The sequence below is a fragment of the Felis catus genome, chromosome A2 (genome assembly GCF_018350175.1).
Source record: "Felis catus isolate Fca126 chromosome A2, F.catus_Fca126_mat1.0, whole genome shotgun sequence".
NCBI lineage: Eukaryota > Metazoa > Chordata > Mammalia > Carnivora > Felidae > Felis > Felis catus.
Window position 1 is genome coordinate 87,220,188 of NC_058369.1, and position 18,521 is coordinate 87,238,708.

At 35.2% G+C, this 18,521-nt stretch overlaps 1 protein-coding gene across 1 annotated transcript in view; it reads right to left on the bottom strand.

The window, feature by feature from the left end:
- Window positions 1-4,590: 4,590 nt before the first annotated feature.
- Window positions 4,591-18,521, bottom strand: part of PCLO (piccolo presynaptic cytomatrix protein) — a 417,535-nt gene continuing 403,604 nt past the window's right edge. Inside the window, exons 23-25 of the mRNA XM_023250308.2 lie at window positions 12,251-12,385; window positions 11,686-11,831; window positions 4,591-9,227 (exon numbers count right to left, since the gene is read on the bottom strand). Of these exons, the coding sequence (XP_023106076.2) occupies window positions 9,087-9,227; window positions 11,686-11,831; window positions 12,251-12,385 (422 nt within the window). The 3' untranslated portion in view covers window positions 4,591-9,086. The remainder of the gene's footprint in view (window positions 9,228-11,685; window positions 11,832-12,250; window positions 12,386-18,521) is intronic.

The following is an 18,521-nucleotide window of genomic DNA, read 5'->3' on the forward strand; positions in this document are numbered from 1 at the left end:
TTTGGCTGTTGTTGAGAGTGCTGCTATAAACATTGGGGTACAAGTGCCCCTATGCCTCAGCACTCCTGTATCCCTTGGGTAAATTCCTAGCAGTGCTGTTGCTGGGTCATAGGGTAGATCTGTTTTTAATTTTTTGAGGAAATTCCACACTGTTTTCCAGAGTGGTTGCACCAGTTTGCATTCCCACTAACAGTGCAAGAGGGTTTCCGTTTCTCCACATCCTCTCCAGCATCTATAGTGTCCTGATATGTTCATTTTAGCCACTCTGACTGCCATGACATGGTATCTGAGTGTGGTTTTGATTTGTATTTCCCTGATGAGGAGTGATGTTGAGCATCTTTTCATGTGTCTGTTGGCCATCTGGATGTCTTCTTTAGAGAAGTGTTTATTCGTGTTTTCTGCCCATTTCTTCACTGGATTATTTGTTTTTCGGGTGTGGAGTTTTATGAGTTCGTTATAGATTTTGGATATAGCCCTTTGCCTGATATGTCATTTGCAAAGAGAAGGGAATTAAAAGCAAAAATGAACTATTGGGGCCTCACGGAGATAAAAATCTTCTGCACTGCAAAGGAAACAATCAACTAAACTAAAAGGGAACCAACAGAATGGGAAAAGATATTTGCAAATGACTCCTGCTATTTAATTGCAAATTCATGGGGATTTGCAGATCTGCTTCATCTCCTCTGTTGTATATAAAGTATGCATTGTGTGTGAGTATGCTGGTCTCACCATTTCATTCCATTGTTCAATTTACGTATCCTGTGTCAGCACTATATTCTTAATTTCTATATATATATTTTAAAATGAATGTTTATTTTTGAGAGAGACAGAGAGAGAGAAACAGAGTGTGAGCAGGGGAGGGGTAGAGAGAGAGGGAGACACAGAATCCCAAGCAGGCTCCAGGCTCAGACCTGTCAGCACACAGCCCAACATGGGGCTCGAACTCACAGACTGTGAGATCATGACGTGAGCTGAAGTCGGACACTTAACTGTCTGAGCCACCCAGGCGTCCCTTAATTTCTGTATCTTTATAATGTCTTAATATCTTTCTTGGCCCTGTGTTTCAACATAAATTTTATAATCAGTGTATCAAATTTCTCACACACTTAAGAAATGTAATTGCATTGAATCAATGGAATTGCGGTTTGGGAAGAATTTCAGATCACTACTATATTCAGTTTTTCAATCAATGAACATTGTATTTAGATCTTACTTAACATCTTAATTTTTTTTTAACATTTATTTATTGCTGAGAGACAGAGAGAGAGACAGAACACAAGCAGGGGAGGAGCAGAGAAGGAGGGAGACACAGAATCTGAAGCAGACTCCAGGCTCTGAGCTGTCAGCACAAAGTCCGATGCAGGGCTTGAATCCACGAACCATGAGATCATGACCTGAGCTGAAGTCGGATGCTTAACCAACTGAGCCACCCACGCGTCCTAGCTCTTATTTAATACCTTAATAAAATGTTATTATTTTTTTTTGGTAGAGGACTTTGAACTCCTTCATTAATTTATTCCTAGGCATTTGATACTTTTGATGCTAGTAAAAATCATTTCTTGAAATTTTCATTTTCTGATGATTTCTTGTTCACATTCAGAGAAGAAATTTATTTCTGTACAGTTTTTAAAATTAGTAAACTTGACAAATTTTCATATATTTACAAATTGTTGATTGTTTTGGATTTTCTACACACAAAGATGTATAATCCACAAATAATTATAGTTCTTCTTTCTCACTTCTTACTCCTTTACTTGTCTTTTTCTTCTCTAGCCTTGATACAATGGCTAGAAACTCTCATAAAGGTATTGAAGAGAATGGTGATAAGAAGACATATTTGCTTTGTTTCTGGTCTCAAAGGAAAAGCCTTCTTCTATTCATTTACCAGCAAGGTTTTGTTGTTGTTGTTGCTGTTGTTTGGTTGTTTGGTTTTATTTGGTAGATAACATTCAGCAGACTTAAAAAGTACTCTTCTATTTCAAGTGTGTTATAAAGTTTTTATTAGAAATGGATTTTGAATTTTATCAAATATGACCCAGCATCTTATGATTTTTGTAACTTAATATATTAATGTACAAGACTTCATTAATTCATTTTCCAGCATTGAAGAAAATCTTGTGTAACTGGGATAATTCAACTTGGTCATGATTCTTACCACTTTCATACATTTCTAGATATTTGGATCTTCGCGTATACATTATTTATCCTACCTGATAATGTTAACTTGGTCTTCTTTCTCCTCTGATTGTCACAGGTCTATTAATTTTATTGAACTTGTTTTCAAAGAATCAAATTGTTGGAAGGTCACTTTTTTATTGAGTAATCCATGGAAATATTTCTTAATTTTTACAAATAATAAAATTAAATTATTATATAAAATAAAAGATAAAAAATAAAATTTTAATTTATTTGGAATTGTCATTTAAACTGAGGAAAGGATTTCAACATTTTTATTATCATAATTTGAGTACTTTTTTAAAGTTTATTTCTTTATTTTGATAGAGAGAGAGAGAGAGAGAGAGAGAGAGAGCGCACAAGCAGCAGTGGGGCAGAGGGAGAGGGAGAGAGAGAGAATCCCAAGCAGGGTCCACACTATGCAGAGCCTGATGAGGGGCTTGAACTCATGAACATGTGACATCATGACCTGAGCTGAAATCAAGAGTCATATGCTTAACAGACTGATCCACCCAGGTGCCCTGTTATTACTTTTTAATAGAAAACTATTTCAGCTCAATTTCCTATAAAAGCTTTAAACTGTAGATACAAGGACTTTTCAGCTTGTAAATGCCTAGATAATAAAGTCAAAAATTCAAACTCATTACTCATCATCTAATTACAACCTTTTAGAGATCTTATTATCTTCAAAAACTGTTCTAAGATACTTGTTTTACCTAAGAATGCTCTTTAAACAATTTTTTTTCTTAATGTGTATTCATTTTTTGACAGAGACAGCACGAGTGGGGAGAGACAGAGAGAGAGAGAGGGAGACACAGAATGTGAAGCAGGCTCCAGGCTCTGAGATGTTAGCACACACCTGATGTGGGATTGAACCTATGAACCATGAGATCATGACCTGACCTGAAGTCAGATGCTTAACCGACTGAGCTGCTCAGGCGCCCCTTTCCTAAGAATACTCTTAAGAGTTTACCTTAAGTATATTAGATACTACACTGGATACTACACGTGATCTTAGTCAAAAGGCCAAGAAGTAATACCATATCAGATAAAACCTGATCAATCAGTGTCCATATATTCGTAAATTTAGTTATTTTATAGACATAAATAGGAAAGTAAAAATTCAAGTTAAATAAATCCCCTATGCTGTTTTAAGGTTAAGAAATGATATATAACTTTCTTGCCATAGAAAGAAACTTATCAAAGAATATAAAAAACACATAAGCTTACTCAAAGCTGTCCCCAAATCATTAAAAAAGGAAAATTTGAACATTGATAAGAATAACAGTTTCAATGAATTAAAACATCAAATTTTGAATCACTAAATTTTACCCCTGAAATCAATATTATACTATATGTTAACTAACTAAAATTTAAATAAAAATTTGAAACAATAAAAGGTAAAAAAACAAAACAAAACGTCAAATTTGTTTCAATCCTTGAGTTAGCAATGATAATAAAAATAAAAGCATAAACTTTGTGGTCATCTTTGGAGGATGATAGGGATTACTTTTTTTGAAAAAATGGTAAGCAGTTAAACAAAATTGTCCAATCTTCTCTGCCTTTACCCTAACTTTCCTATACAAACTATTCTACTCAGTAATCAAATGTTGGTTGAGGGGAAATTTATCTTTTTAACAGTATTCCAAAAAGAAATGCTGATTGAAGTAGAATATCACCATTTTGTAAAATTTAATTAATGGGTCTCTTCTAGGCATTGAGCACCAGTGGCTGGAAATAGGACAAATATGAAAGACAGCCAAATACTATATACCTCTCAACAGAGGAATATAATGCCAACCTTTGAGTTTGAACATGAATCAGGTCAAATCTGTAGAGCAAAAGACCAAGTTACAGGCAATAAAGGACAGAAAAACTTGTTAACCACCCTGTGAGTATGCAATCAGCAAAAACCAGATTTGGTAGAAAGACCAGATTTCTTCAAAAAGTATGACGCCCTGAAAAAAAAACAAAAGAGGTGGGGGGGGGGGAGAATACATAGATTAAAAGAGGTTTAGAAAACATTTAAAAAGTACTATCACCCCCATTTTTTTTACTAGGCAGATGTCAATGATAAACCAGGAATTAATTATCATAAAAATAAGGCTGGTGATTACATTTAGAGTTTGGGAGGATTTTGTGACAGGGGAGGGTTACGTGGAGGACTTATGAGATGACTGGCAAAGTTTTATTTCTTGACCTGGGTGGTGGTTACCAAAGTATCTGATAGACAATAATTTATTAAGCTATATGTTTAATTCTGTTTTCTGTATCTGTGCTACGTTTAAAATTTATTTTTTAAACTCGGTGAGTGAATGTATTTATGATATAATTTTCAGAGGAAATGTTGTGAAAAGTTCTATTTCTGTAATAAAGCATCACTTTATCAAGTTGATAAACACAAGAAGTCAAAGGTGACATTTTCAATATTTATTGGTAAGGCTGAGGCAACAGCCTTTATACAGCACAATTTGCATAAGTTATCAAGATATATCTTGTATACAATCACAAAACCAAGACATATTTTTACATAGGGTAAAACTCAAGACAGATTTACAAGCATTTTTAATACAATTCTCGTATATTTCAATTCAATGTATACAACCTTTAGCCCAAGAATTTGTATTTGTTCATTAGATTTTCCAGAGAGATTTGGGTAGAACAGAAAAGAACACATTAGCAAATCACCAACATGGCATGCAACATGTAGTTAGAAACAAGACATATCTCCAAGTACTTTATTTTTTATTTTGAAATCAATTTTATTAGATTTTTATTCTTTCAGACAAGAATGTTTTCCATTAATATCAGATGTGTTTTTTGTTAGGATATTAGCACACACATTAATCAGTAGTGGGAGCACCTGAGCACATCACCGACAAATATACAGACACAATCAAACGATAATCATATTCACATGCTGAATGCCAAATGAAATTATTATTTCAACTTTGTCTATTTTACCAAATGTATAGGTATGTACAGGGTAACGATTTAAGAAAATGCTCTCAATCTACATTTCAGATAAGGAATCATTGGATTAAATGATTTTGACTTAATGGGCTTCTTTAATAATAACAACAACATGGAACATACAGAAAACATCAATGTGTCATATTCAATGAGAATATCTGTTTCACTCATTCATTTTTTGTATTACATCAAAGGCAAGTAATTATTAAAGAGACGGCTCATGATTATTCATCGAGCTTTCCGTCACTTCCATCTCAAGCTCAACAAGAGGCAACTCACTCTGTCACATGTAGAGTTATAAACATATATATATATATAGCTGTAGTTGGCTGCTTTGGGAATATTAGACATTATAGCAATGAAAATAAGTTTTTAAAAATATTGTTAGTTATGATTTAAATAATAAAGTAAAAAAATACTATAAACATCTTTATGATATCTTAATGAAATGAAACATTGGTCAAATAATTTCTAATAAATTGGGCACAATATAGTATATAATTTTATTTCACTTCACAGGACCACCGACCTAGTGTCACTACCACTATTACCGCTATCATCACAACATTCCTATAGAAAGAATCGGTATCAGCTGGTTACCAGCTATAATATTCCCACAATATGACTATTTTAATGTGTGTGATCCACAAAACTAATCCCACTGATATGTTGAAAATATGCATTTATTAGTACGGTTAATTACAACATGGGCACATTAAGGAGCAAAGACCATCCCTGCTCCTTAATCTTGGAAACTGTTCTTTTCAACAGAAATGGTAAAGAAAGAGTTCAGAGTCACCAAAAGTCTTCTTAATCTTAAGTAAAAATAAGGGAAACACCAACTTCTTGCTCAAACTGTTATCTATGTCTGTAACGACCATCCTAGAAGTCCCCGTCTTTTGTAAAAATTCACTCTGTGCTTTTGCTTCTACAGCTAAAAGTTCCTTAGGACCCAATTTTAAACCAAGAAGCAACTCCAGTCTCTGACGATTTGATGAAATTGTGGGAAAAATTAAGATGCTTTTCAAAATATAGGTGTTGTACTTGGACTGATCACATATTATTTAGAAATTACAAACTTTGTCATCAGTCGGATAAAAAAAAAAGCTGATTCCAAAAAAATAAAATAAAATAAAAAGTGGAAAATCATGTGCTGTGAGATATACAAAAAAGTAAAAAACACCAGGAGCCCTATTTGCAATTAAAAAAGAAATCGTTTTGTTGTAAGAAGGGTAATCAACATCATTCAGAAGAAATGCATTTGTTCAAGGATCAGTGTTGCATAGAATAATTCCAGCACAACTTAGGATTTTGGTCAGTGGCAAACTTGGCACACTTTGGCAGGATCTTATGCTCTCTGAAGGGGGATGCTGGTGCACAAAAAGCCATGTCATTAGCTCTCTTGATTGACCTGGCCCCGTCCGTCACTAGTTCCTCGGAACAAAGGGGCACCTGTAATGCAAAGACTCCTACTCTTTCAAGTCAAATAGCTACCAAGGGATGATCTTTGTTTTTGGTGGCACCTCATTTGTATTATTCTAAAATAAATTTGCAACTGGAATGAAGTAAAACTTACTGCTCCTACAACCTCCCCTGCATACCTCTGGGTGTGAGTGGCTGCAGAAGAGGACCTAGCGTGAGCTAGAGTGTCCTTTTAAGGGCAAAGAGCAGAACCTTTTTGTGTCAAAAAGAGATCTTCCTGAATCCTTCTCTTCCCCAATTATGAATGATGATTATAAGCTCCCTAAAGTGCTAACTTCTGCCGGCGATATCCATAGCAACCATCAGCAGATCCAGCTGTCTCTAAAAATAAAATCCTAGCAATATCGAATCTTCAGCAATCCCCTCCCCTGCGTGCTCGTTTTAAAGCAGTATCAATTGGTAAATGACACTGCGATATCAGGGAGGGGAGGGGAAAAAATACAGGGAAGAAAAGTGACTGTTAGCTTTCTTAGACTGGGGAAGAGTGAATTTCTATTTCTTTATGAATATAACAAAGATAGCCTGGCATTTATTAGAAATTGTTTTCTTTTTAATGTTTTACATTAAATCAATTCCTCTCAAATTTCAAGTATGTTTTTCTTTAAAAAATGAGAAAATTCAACATCCAACCAGTATATTTGGGGATGATTTCTCTAAACCCGTGGAAATCCCACCTTTGAATAAAGAAGCAGCTTTTAAAACTCAGAACAGTCTGAGAACCAATTTATTTTGGGGTAGGATAAGGTTAGTAGGTTCATTTCATTTATAATAACTCGATTTGCAAATCATTTTGATTTAATTCTTCACCTTTTCGCAGGTTCAACACCAGGTTATATTTTAAAGAAAAAAATAGTTTTGGAGCTAATATACTACTTTTATCCAAGTCAATGCTGACCATTGGTATGGAGGATGTTTTTGCATATAAAATTTGAGAAATAAAGAGCTGCATAACAATTATTCCTTGCTTATATCTATAAAATTGTATCTGGAAATGTGCTTTCTTTTTTCTCACAGTTCACTTGGTTTGGTCATCCCCACATCCCATTAGGAAAGCTAAGAATATGTAATTATATTTATCCTACAAATAAGAAACCTGGGGAAAAGTGACTTGAAGGGACATGTGCAAGGTGACACAGTCAGTGGCAGGACCAAGACAGAAGCTGGGCTTTTAATCTCAGCTCAGTGTATTTCCTGTTGGTTGGTGGAGAAGAGGATGCTTCATTTTAATGACTTAGGCATTGGTTCTTTTATTCTGCATTATTAAAATAGCTCGTTATATTTTACTCTCAATATACTGTTGACTTTTCACATATTTTCCCAGTATTGACAAGCTTGATCACTGCGATATTGTCACTAAAGGAGGAAAATGGAACACTAGAGAGAACTTAAGTTTGGTGTCATTGTGCAATCAGTTAATGCGCTAAGGGGAAAAAAAAAGCATTATGGAAGAACAGGAAATGACACCAATTAAAGAATTGGTGTCACAGATTAATATGATGTGTTTTCCAGAGGAAGAATTTATCCTCCTTCAATACATCACTCAAGAGAAAGGAAATACGTGGAATGACACATTTATTTGCACTTGCACAAAGAACAACTTATCATGCTTCCTAGAACATACCGTTTTAGTCTATGTTCTTTGGTATGTTGAAAATGTAATGGTAAGTTATGGAGATTTTGATGTTTTCAACCAAGGTTCCAATATTTTTGTGGGGCAACATTCATTGTTAGCCAATCATGGCTTTATTTCTAAATAAACATAGGTCCATTTCTACTTAGTATTATCTTCACTCTACATTATTTCAAATTATACAAATGTGCTTTTACAACATGAATTCCAAAGTTGGTGTTGTTCACGCTTGTAACATTTAGACATAGAGAAAATCTAAAAGCCATCATTTCCCCATCTCCAGTACCTTTTCCTTATGAACACAACCACCTCCCTCTTAGTCTTGAACACATCCTGTAGTTGAGTCCTGTGTTGGAATCTAAACACAGTAAGTTGTCGGAGAAAATAAGATGAAGAAGAAAGATTTGTAGACGTCTGAAAATTGTGATTTGTTACGTCAGTTCTTTCCTTTCAACCAAGATTCTTTTGCATAAAGAATAAACTCTGCATTAGAAACCATATTAATAGTTGAGCATTTGCCTTTAGCTATAGTGCAACTCTGCTCAAAATCACCATTAATCTGCATTAAGTAACCAAGATAGCTCTCACTGTTTGTCTTGACAGCCACACGCAATCCTTTTTTTTTTTTTTTTGGTCCCTAAAACAGGAACTTCTTCATCTGAGTTTTTTACTGTGTTCCACAACAAAACATTTACAAGACTTTGTTTTTGCGTGCCGTTCCTCCTTTCACGTTTATCCCCCAAAACGTGAATAGAATAGTATCCAACTGTCGTCTTGATTTGAGATCATTTAGAACAGTTTCCATACCCTGAGCAGACACATTTCTTCAATGGGTTTGAGTAGGACTGACCAAAAGTTTGTGCCAGTTGACTATTCTTTTTCTCAGATCCACTTTGTCAAGCCAGATACAGGCTTCGCCAATCAAGGTCTTTTTCATAAACTTCCCTCCATTAGAGAAAAGTAAAATCTAGAAAAAAGAGCCAAAGTTATATATACTTGCATACATTTTTCAACCTTTTTAAAAGGACATTTGATCATCAAAGAAATAACACAGACAAGAAAGGGTAAGAGGAAGTAGCAGCTATACTTGTAAGATAACTAATCCTCAAGATATCCTCAAAAGATGTGCATAGTATTAATTAATTCACACCAGCATTTCCCAAAGGAAAAGCCACATCCAGGAGGATATGAGAATTTTATATAAGACATGTATTAACAGCTCATTCTGACTAGGTTTATGCTTAATTGAATAGAAAATTTCTCAGAAGAACTTGCTAGGTACATTTTCTAGTAGTTTATGAAATATGCACCAACATACAAAATTGTTTGAGTGCTGAGCAAATGAATAAGAGCTCACAAGGCAGAGAAAATACAACAGTAATTTTATTTAGCATTTAATTTACTGGTGATTTTACTACAGTGTGTACTTCTGAAGTGATTTCTTGTCATATGTAGAACTTATATTAGTTGAAATGCCATAGGATCTCACACTCAAGACAGTTTTTTTTTTCTTCCAGAGATGAGTTGAAGAAAGGTAGAGAGCATCAGTGTTAACCATTAATCCTTGACAGTTCTCTCTTGCTTTCTTTTCAGAATCTCCTTTAGAGAATTCATCTTTATTCTTGGCTAAAACTTTACTTTTATGTTTCTGACTTCAAAATATACATTTATGATTATTTCTTCTGGGCCCTGGTTTTGGGATTGTATATGACATTGTATATCTTCACCTGCATCCTGCTTTCTTATTACATTTATCACATTTCAGACAAGTGTGTAATCTTTCTCCCTCGTAGTCCTGTCTCTAACTACTTAATCTCTGTAGAAGACACATTTGCTCACACAGACTTCAGAGCATCTTTTGCTCTTTTAAAATTTCTTTCCACTGCAATACCTTTTAATACCCTCAATGCAGCTTTAACTTTGTAATATTTCTTATATGTGTCTCTAGTGTGCCCTTCAGGGCCAGTACCACGGTCTTACTCTTCCCATATTTTTTTATCTCTTTCCTCCCACCTCGGTTTCCCTCTTTTGTTCCTTGTTCCTACATCTAATGAAGACATACTACGTACAAACACTGTATTATGTTGTAGAACAAAGAGCAATGGAAGCCAGGCCTTGCCCTAGAGGAGCAGAGAGGGGGAAAGCAGTGACCAGTAGGGATATAAATGATTATGCAGCACAGATTAGGATTGGTAACCTAGTAAGATTAGCAAAATACTGTGCGAATGAGGCATGATGAATTGCACGTTGGGTCATCAGTAGAGGGCAGAGTTCATCCTGAAAGACTTGGGAATAGTGAGATGGGTGGAGAGGGATGAAGAAGACAATATTGAAGGGAAGAAAAATATGAGCAAACCGTTGGAGGCTTAACCTGATTTGAAAAGATTGTGGTGTGGCTGGAGTATAGAGTGTGTCGTAAAGTATACAAAGAGATGAAATTAAACCAACACTCTTAGAGTTTGCATGAGAGGACTATGGATGAGTCAGGATGTAGATGAATCACTGAAGGCTTTGATGTAACCTGCCGGCCAGTGATTCTGTCTGTCTGTCTACCTACCTACCTGCCTATTCTTAATTCAAGTATACTTAACATTCATTATATTAGTTTCAGGTGTACTACATAAGGATTTAGCAATGCTATACGCTGCTCAGTGCTCATCACAGTAAGTACACTCTCAATTGCCTTCACTATTTCACTCACCCCCGGGGCCCTCTTACCCAGTGTTGTTTTTTTTTTTTTTATAATTTTTTTTTCAACGTTTATTTATTTTTGGGACAGAGAGAGACAGAGCATGAACGGGGGAGGGGCAGAGAGAGAGGGAGACACAGAATCGGAAACAGGCTCCAGGCTCTGAGCCATCAGCCCAGAGCCCGACGCGGGGCTCGAACTCACGGACTGCGAGATCGTGACCTGGCTGAAGTCGGACGCTTAACCGACTGCGCCATCCAGGCGCCCCCTTTTTTTTTTATAATTTTTTTTCAACGTTTATTTATTTTTGGGACAGAGAGAGACAGAGCATGAACGGGGGAGGGGCAGAGAGATTACCCAGTGTTTTTAAAAGATGCCTCTGCCAGCAGCGCGATGAAGTGAATTAAGAGGGGAAGACATTGATGGCAAGGAGGCCAGCTACACTGCTAAGATGATCTGAGTAATAAAGATGAAAACTCAAAGAGGATTAGTGGCTGTGGGCATGGAAATAAATCTATATAAAATAAACTGAATAAGCAGAATAGAGAAGATTTGGTAGCTAACTGAATGGGTGAGCGAGCTGCAGACTTCTTAAAGGCCCCTGGAAAGAAACCTCTAAGACTGAATTAACTTGTAAAATGTCACACACGATATGATCGGTATACACATATTAAATAATTGAATGGAAAATAAATACTGTAGACACAAAAAGAGTAACTGCATGGTATACAGTTACCTGAAGAGAATGCCCAGTAGGACTGAGGCTGAATCTAAAAGTTTCATTGAATGAAGGCTCTCTATCATGTCTGCAAACTCTCGTTTTTTTCTTGATCACTTTCTTCTGGGTAGAGATGTTCATCACATATATTTTTACATATAAATCTGAAAAGAAGAATTCAGCTTGTAAAATGTCCATTACTCATACAATTTTCTATTGAAAGAATTATAATTGTACACTGGGAGTTACCCTATATTTTAAACAAAGCCAGCAGAACGTGCTCAATTTGTTTCAAACAACATAAAGTGATTAAAAGACACTCCAATTTTCTTAGCAATTTGAATGTGTTTTCCCGTTGTATGGTAAACACATTACTCTGTTTCTGTGTTGAGAAAAATTATCTAAAAATTAGTAGAATATCAACGTGTTCTATATAAGAGAGGTTAATCCTTATTTCACATTTTTTTTCAGATATACTCGGCATACAGCCCCAATTTTACTTTGAATTTTCCAGATTATTTAGCACATATTCCTACAGAACTCCTAGATATTTTATATTTCTCATTATCATAAAATTAGATACCTGGTAAGTGATCAGGAGACTTAAATTTGTAGGTGATATTTCTGCATTGGAGAATCTCAACTATCAGTTGTTCACCATCTGTCTTCATTTCCTTCTTCAGTGCAATCTTGATTTCTCCCATTACCTGAGTTTTGACTGGAAAAAGTTAAGAAAAATGGTCAGGAATAGGAAATGAAATCTATTCAATGTTTCATTCAATAATTCATGCATATATTCATTTACTGAGTGTTTATCAAGCGCTGAACACTTTATTGTATCCTGTGGATACACAGATGAATAAAACACAGTCCAAGCCCTTAAGGAGTGACAGATTTCATGGGGAGACCAATAAATTCCACACTTACAACAAAGTGTGCTAAGTATGATGACAGGCTAGTAAAAAGGGAGGTATGGAGGAAATGCAAGTAGGTGTTACTCAGCTGTAGATTATTAGGCCAAAAGAGGAAAGAGATGAGACTATAAGACACACATACATAAAATCAATAGAATCCAGGGGCACCTGGGTGGCTCATTCAGTTAAGGGTCTGACTTTAGGTTTTGGCTCAGGTCATGGTCACAACGTTTCATGGGTTCCGTGGGTTCAAGACCTGCATGGGGCTCTTGCTGACAGCTGGGAGTCTGCTTCAGATTCTCTCTCTCCCTTTCTCTCTATGCCCTTACCCCGCTCATGTTGTCTCTCTCTCTCAAAACAAATAAATAACTTGAAAAATATTTTTAAATAATAGAATTCTAATATAATTTATAGGAAATAAATCATATGAAATACAAGAAGTTGTTTGCTAACAATTGCTCGTTACAAGGCTTTCTCAAGAACACTTGCTACTATAACTAAATGTCATTGTATGTTATTTATACTTTCTTCCTATTTCTTTTATGGAAGACATAGCTAAGAAGAATTCATGTAGTGACGACATTACGCAAAGGAAAATACAATGCGTGGTTTAAATGAATCCAATGTATTTCTTTCTAGTGTTATCTGGGATCCTTGTATTACTGAAGAAGCCATTCATGATCACTCATGATTCTTTAATGATTCACCCTTTCCTCTGTCAATTCATACATTCATCCACTTATTTAGTCACTGACAAGTACTTTATTTCCCACGCTACCCTATGATAAACACTCTGTTAGGAAGAATGGAGCCAAACATGCATGCTTATTGGTTTTATGATTTTTTCCACCTGTTGGGAAGAAAGTGTTAATGGATTATTTTCATCAATAAGTACATAATTAGAAAAAAAAAAACAACAAGTTTATAAAATATGAGAGCATGATTCCAAGAGAGCCTGAGGAAGTACTGCTTGAGCTGAAACCAGGACAAGAAAGAATTAACCAGCTGAAATGGATTAAGAACATTCTACAGAGAAGGAACTGTGTGTTCACAAAAGGGAACATCATGGGACTGAGGAACTAAATAAATGTCCTTGTGGTTATGACATATTGTTAATCGGCGCCTTGTTAAGAATTTGGTTTTTATCTTTAGAACAATAGGAACCTGTTGAAGGTTTTTTAAGTTTGGATGTAGATCACTTGTTCTCAAACATCTTGGTTTCACACATCGTTATAGTCTTAAAAATAAAATGGGAGTTCCTTAGGGTGCCTGGGTAGCTCAGTCGGTTAAGCGTCCAACTGTGGCTCAGGTCATGGTCTCATTGCTTGCGAGTTCAAGCCGCATGTGGGTCTCTGTGCTGATGCTCACAGACCAGAGCCTGCTTGAAATTCTGTGTCTCCCTCTCTCTCTGCCCCTCCCCCACTCATGCACTCACGCTCTCTCTCTCTCTCTCTCAAAAATAAAATAAAAACATTAAAAAAAATTTAAATGGGAGTTCCTCAAAGAACCATTGTATGTATTACAGCTATCAATATTTGAAATTTTAAATTTCTAATCAAAATGCAAAATTGGATATTTAAAAATATTTATTAATTCACTTAAAATGATAATATACTTACAATATTTTAATGGAAAATCACCATATTTCCCAAAAGAAAAAATACATAGTGAGGAATGCTGTTTCACATTTTTTTCAAATTTCATTACTGTTTTGCTTAATAAAGGAAAGCTGGATTCCCATGCCTGTTTCTATATTACATCCAACTCAATAAGTTGTTTTAGTTGAAATATATGAAGAAAGTCCACTCTCATACAAATAGTTGGAAAAGGGAGGAATATTTTAATATCCTCTTTAGATAATGTTAACCTTTGATGCTACATTAAAACTTGACAAGTGGTAATTTCTTAAATAAGACAAGGGATAATTTCTGAAATCATATCAAGGAACTTTCTGAACTGTTACTTTAAAATACACCAGTCTATCTTGCATCTTGAATGGATCTTTTAACTATGCCTGATTTGATAACCTCATATTGTTCATTTTGGAAAACACTGGTTCACTGAGCTATGAAGGTCTTGTTGACACATTTCATAAAATATTTTAAGCACACATGTTAATATCATCACCAATATCATCAAGAAGTTCTTTGAAATTGAGAAACTTCCAAGTTCAGGAATGCAGATGCAAGTTTTCCAAAGTTCTATTTTTTATTTAAAAGCTGAATTTTATAATTGACGACTGCTGTCACTTGTTTTTCTTAAAGTGACAAGCTCATTTTGTAAATTTTTCAGAATAAGTGGCATGTGTCTATGAGTTATTCTTTCTAGTAGAAATTACATTGCATATTTAAAAGGGCTAGTTGAGCTTGCAATGCAAAAAAAAATGCACTGACTTCCTCAAGTCAGTGGTCATAATTAGACATGCAGCACAAATGCTTTAGACATATTTCCCATGTGATCACACAGATTTAGAAAGACATGTACTTTCTAATACGTAATTTTAGTATATTAAGTTATAATATTTTAGTATATTTAAAAATAATTTTGACCTCATGGATACACTTGAATAAAGTACAGAATACAGAACATAGTTGAGTCAACTTTGAGAGGAAATTAGAGTAACAAAAGCATTTGTGCAAAATTGTACAAATACTGTATTGTAGTCGTTCAATCCTTTTGATTGAATTTTGTCATATTTTGGGGATATGCTGTTTTAATTTTTTTCTTTCCTGGATCAATTATTTGATCAAGTTAATTTACATTTTTGTCCAGATGTATGCAGACATGTAGAAAAATATCTATGAATACCAATAACTAAGACGCAAAAATACAGAAAATCATCCTCTATACTGAAACATAAATCTTCTAGATATAGTTACATCATAATAATTTAGCAACCAATGACTATCGATACCTCAGAGTAGTTAGATGTTAGCTTTGCCCTCAAGAAACTCAAGAAAATAAGACTCAAGGCAGGGGTTTTATATACAGCTGGAATGTCTTTTGAGTGTCAAGCCTACAGTTTTAAGCATAAAAGAACTCAAGAATTCTACACAAAGATTGATTCTCTGAAAAATACAAGGGGGATGCATTTCGTTAAACCAAAGAGAAAACTAAAGAAACTTCAGTGCACTCAATGACGGTGAGTATTTAATGTATTTAATTATGGGGCTAAGGATAAAGCAGGACTGAGGGCACAGGTGCGTGGAAGAACAGCATTTGTTATGTATTCCAAGAGTAGTAAGAATACAACAAAAAATGGATGGATGGGGAAGGAGAAAACACAGAAAGTGAAATGAGACTATTGATTTTTGTATAGGCGATAGGTAGGTAACAAAGGGTGCAATTAAAAATTGACAAACCACATAGTAAGTGTTGAGGTAAGAAGAGCAAGAATTATAAATGGTGTATATAAAAAGGAAATCATTAAATATATGAATCCTTAATTACAGAAGAAATTTTTACAAATCAAAGACACCAAATGGAAGAAGAAATACAACAAATATACACAACAATTATAAAACAAAATGCAGAGTTGCAAATACATCTACCATATCAGTAAATACAAACAGGTTTAGCTAGCCTTTTTAATTTAATTTATTTTTTATTTATTTTTTTTTATTTTAGAGAGAGAGAGAGAGTGCACGAGTGGGGGACAGGGGCAGAGGGCAAAAGAAACAGAATCCCAAGCAGCCTTCACACCCAGCGTGGAGCCCAATGCTGGACTCAATCCCAGGACCCTGGGATCAGACCTGAGCTGAAATCAAGAGTCACACATTCAATCGATTGAGCCACCCAGGCGCCCCTAGCTACCCTATTTTTAAAATGACTTTCAGACTGGCTCATAAAGCAAAGCTTACCCTTATGTTAAAATGTAGTTTTGTTTCTAACAGTCAAAAATACATAAATTATAAGCATGTCAGGTATATGGAAACAATAAGAGAGTAGGGGCTGAACTCTTATTATCAGACAATAAGTTTTATAAAATGAAACTATTATAAACATTAATCACACACAAAAAGGCTTCAATTAAGAAATTCTTGGGGGAATGGCAAAATATAATGAGAAAGTACAAAAGTTCTGAAAAATAATGATAATGGAAATACCATAAGTATCAGAATCTTAGAAAGTTACAGTAATGATGAGAGGAAAATCAATAGTCTTAAATGCCTATATCATTTAAAGCATTTATAAAAAAACACATATGCATTAATATTCTATCAAAAATCTTAATACAAGTGATTTAAACTTCCAACTCTAAAAGTTAGAAAAAGAACAAAGTGAAACAAAAGAAACTACAAAGAAGGAAAGAATAGAGATATACACTAAAATTAAAGAGATAAAGAATAGAAAAATAGATGAAATTAATGAATCAAAATTCTGATACTCTGAATAGTAGCAACAAAACAAAAAACAATAGTGAATTTACTCAGTGATGTGTGGTCTCTTAACATTCTTATTCAGAAATCACCTCTGGCCTCTTAACCATGACACTACTCTCCTCTCGGTGACTTGCTATAAACATTTACGGTCATGAATATACCCTAATACTATCAGGTCATATTCTGTTTACACATTCATGACAGATAGAAACTGAAAACATCATCTAATATATTTCTTCGAACTTCCAAGCGAGCATCCAATTCTGGTTACTTAACCATTTTAAGGAAGCATAAATAAGCCCATTCAAATCATTCTGTTTTATATTAAAAAAAAAAAAACACTTCACAGGCAAGTAATTTTCAATATAAAAATGAGAAAATGGGACAGATCTTAGAAACTCTTTTCTTTAATATCTAGAGAAATTAGGTGAAAAAAAGTAAAATTAGAAAAAGTGCTAACAAGTAGTAACTGAACAAGGAATAGGCTACAGTCTCCCACTGGCAACTCCCAAAAAGTTCCGTGTAGGAATGGAAAGGGGGATTCTGGGAAAGCACAGTTTAGCAGGATTCCTGAGCACAAAAATCTTGTATCACAAAATCTTGCTGGGAAAAGGGTTGACAAAACGCTGAGTATTACCACCAAATCCCCATCGCAGAGAAGAGGATGGACAACGAGAATAGGCAGCCCCAGAAAAGTCACACTAAACCTTTGAGAGTGGAAACCCTGGATCATCACTAAAAAGATCTGAGAGTTTCGGTGCGATCGGGAAAAATGGCCAAGGCTCCCCATTTCCGGGAGCTCCAAGATGAAGCAGGTGAAAGACCCAAAGCAGAGACTATCTTCCCCTGGAAATAAGACATATCTTGGCTTGCTACAGTGAATGCTGGCCAAAAAACATTTAATGAAATTTCAAAAGAGAGAGCAAAATCTCGCCAAGCAGGCCAGCAAATCTATATGTAAAACAGCTCTATTTCTTTCCTCCAAAGCAGTACAGAAGTGGAAAGAACACCGTCTCTCAAACCCACACCTGGAATGGAGGGGGAAAAAGAGGATTAAACCAAGGTAAGGAGGGATTCCAGGAAAACTCACTCCTACTACTCGAAGCCAATAAAAGCTGTGGACAGAACTGATCACACTAACAAGCGGGATGGAATAAAATAGGACAAATCTTCTGGGACAAATTCACTTTTATAGTCATATTCCTCTTTTGCAGCCCTGAAAACCCCACGTGCTAAGAACGTGATATTTGTTCTTTCCCGCCTTCTTCCATGGGGAAAAAAAGGGGGAATTAAGCTTGCTAATTACAGTTCTCAAATCATCACGTTGCCTGTTTCTTTCTTGGAAGGTTAAATTCACATGCTTCACAGTGTGGTACTTGTGAAGTTCTTGATAATTTTCTCCTGTTCGAAGACTGTTCCAGCTTGCTCGTTAATGTTTCTATTAAAGGAAGAAAGGGACATGCCTGCTGAGATTGTGTTAATTGTGAGTCACCACTGTCAATCATGTCTGCCCTTTCCTAGGTTCAGAGTGCCTCTGTCACCTGGAGCAGACGGCGGA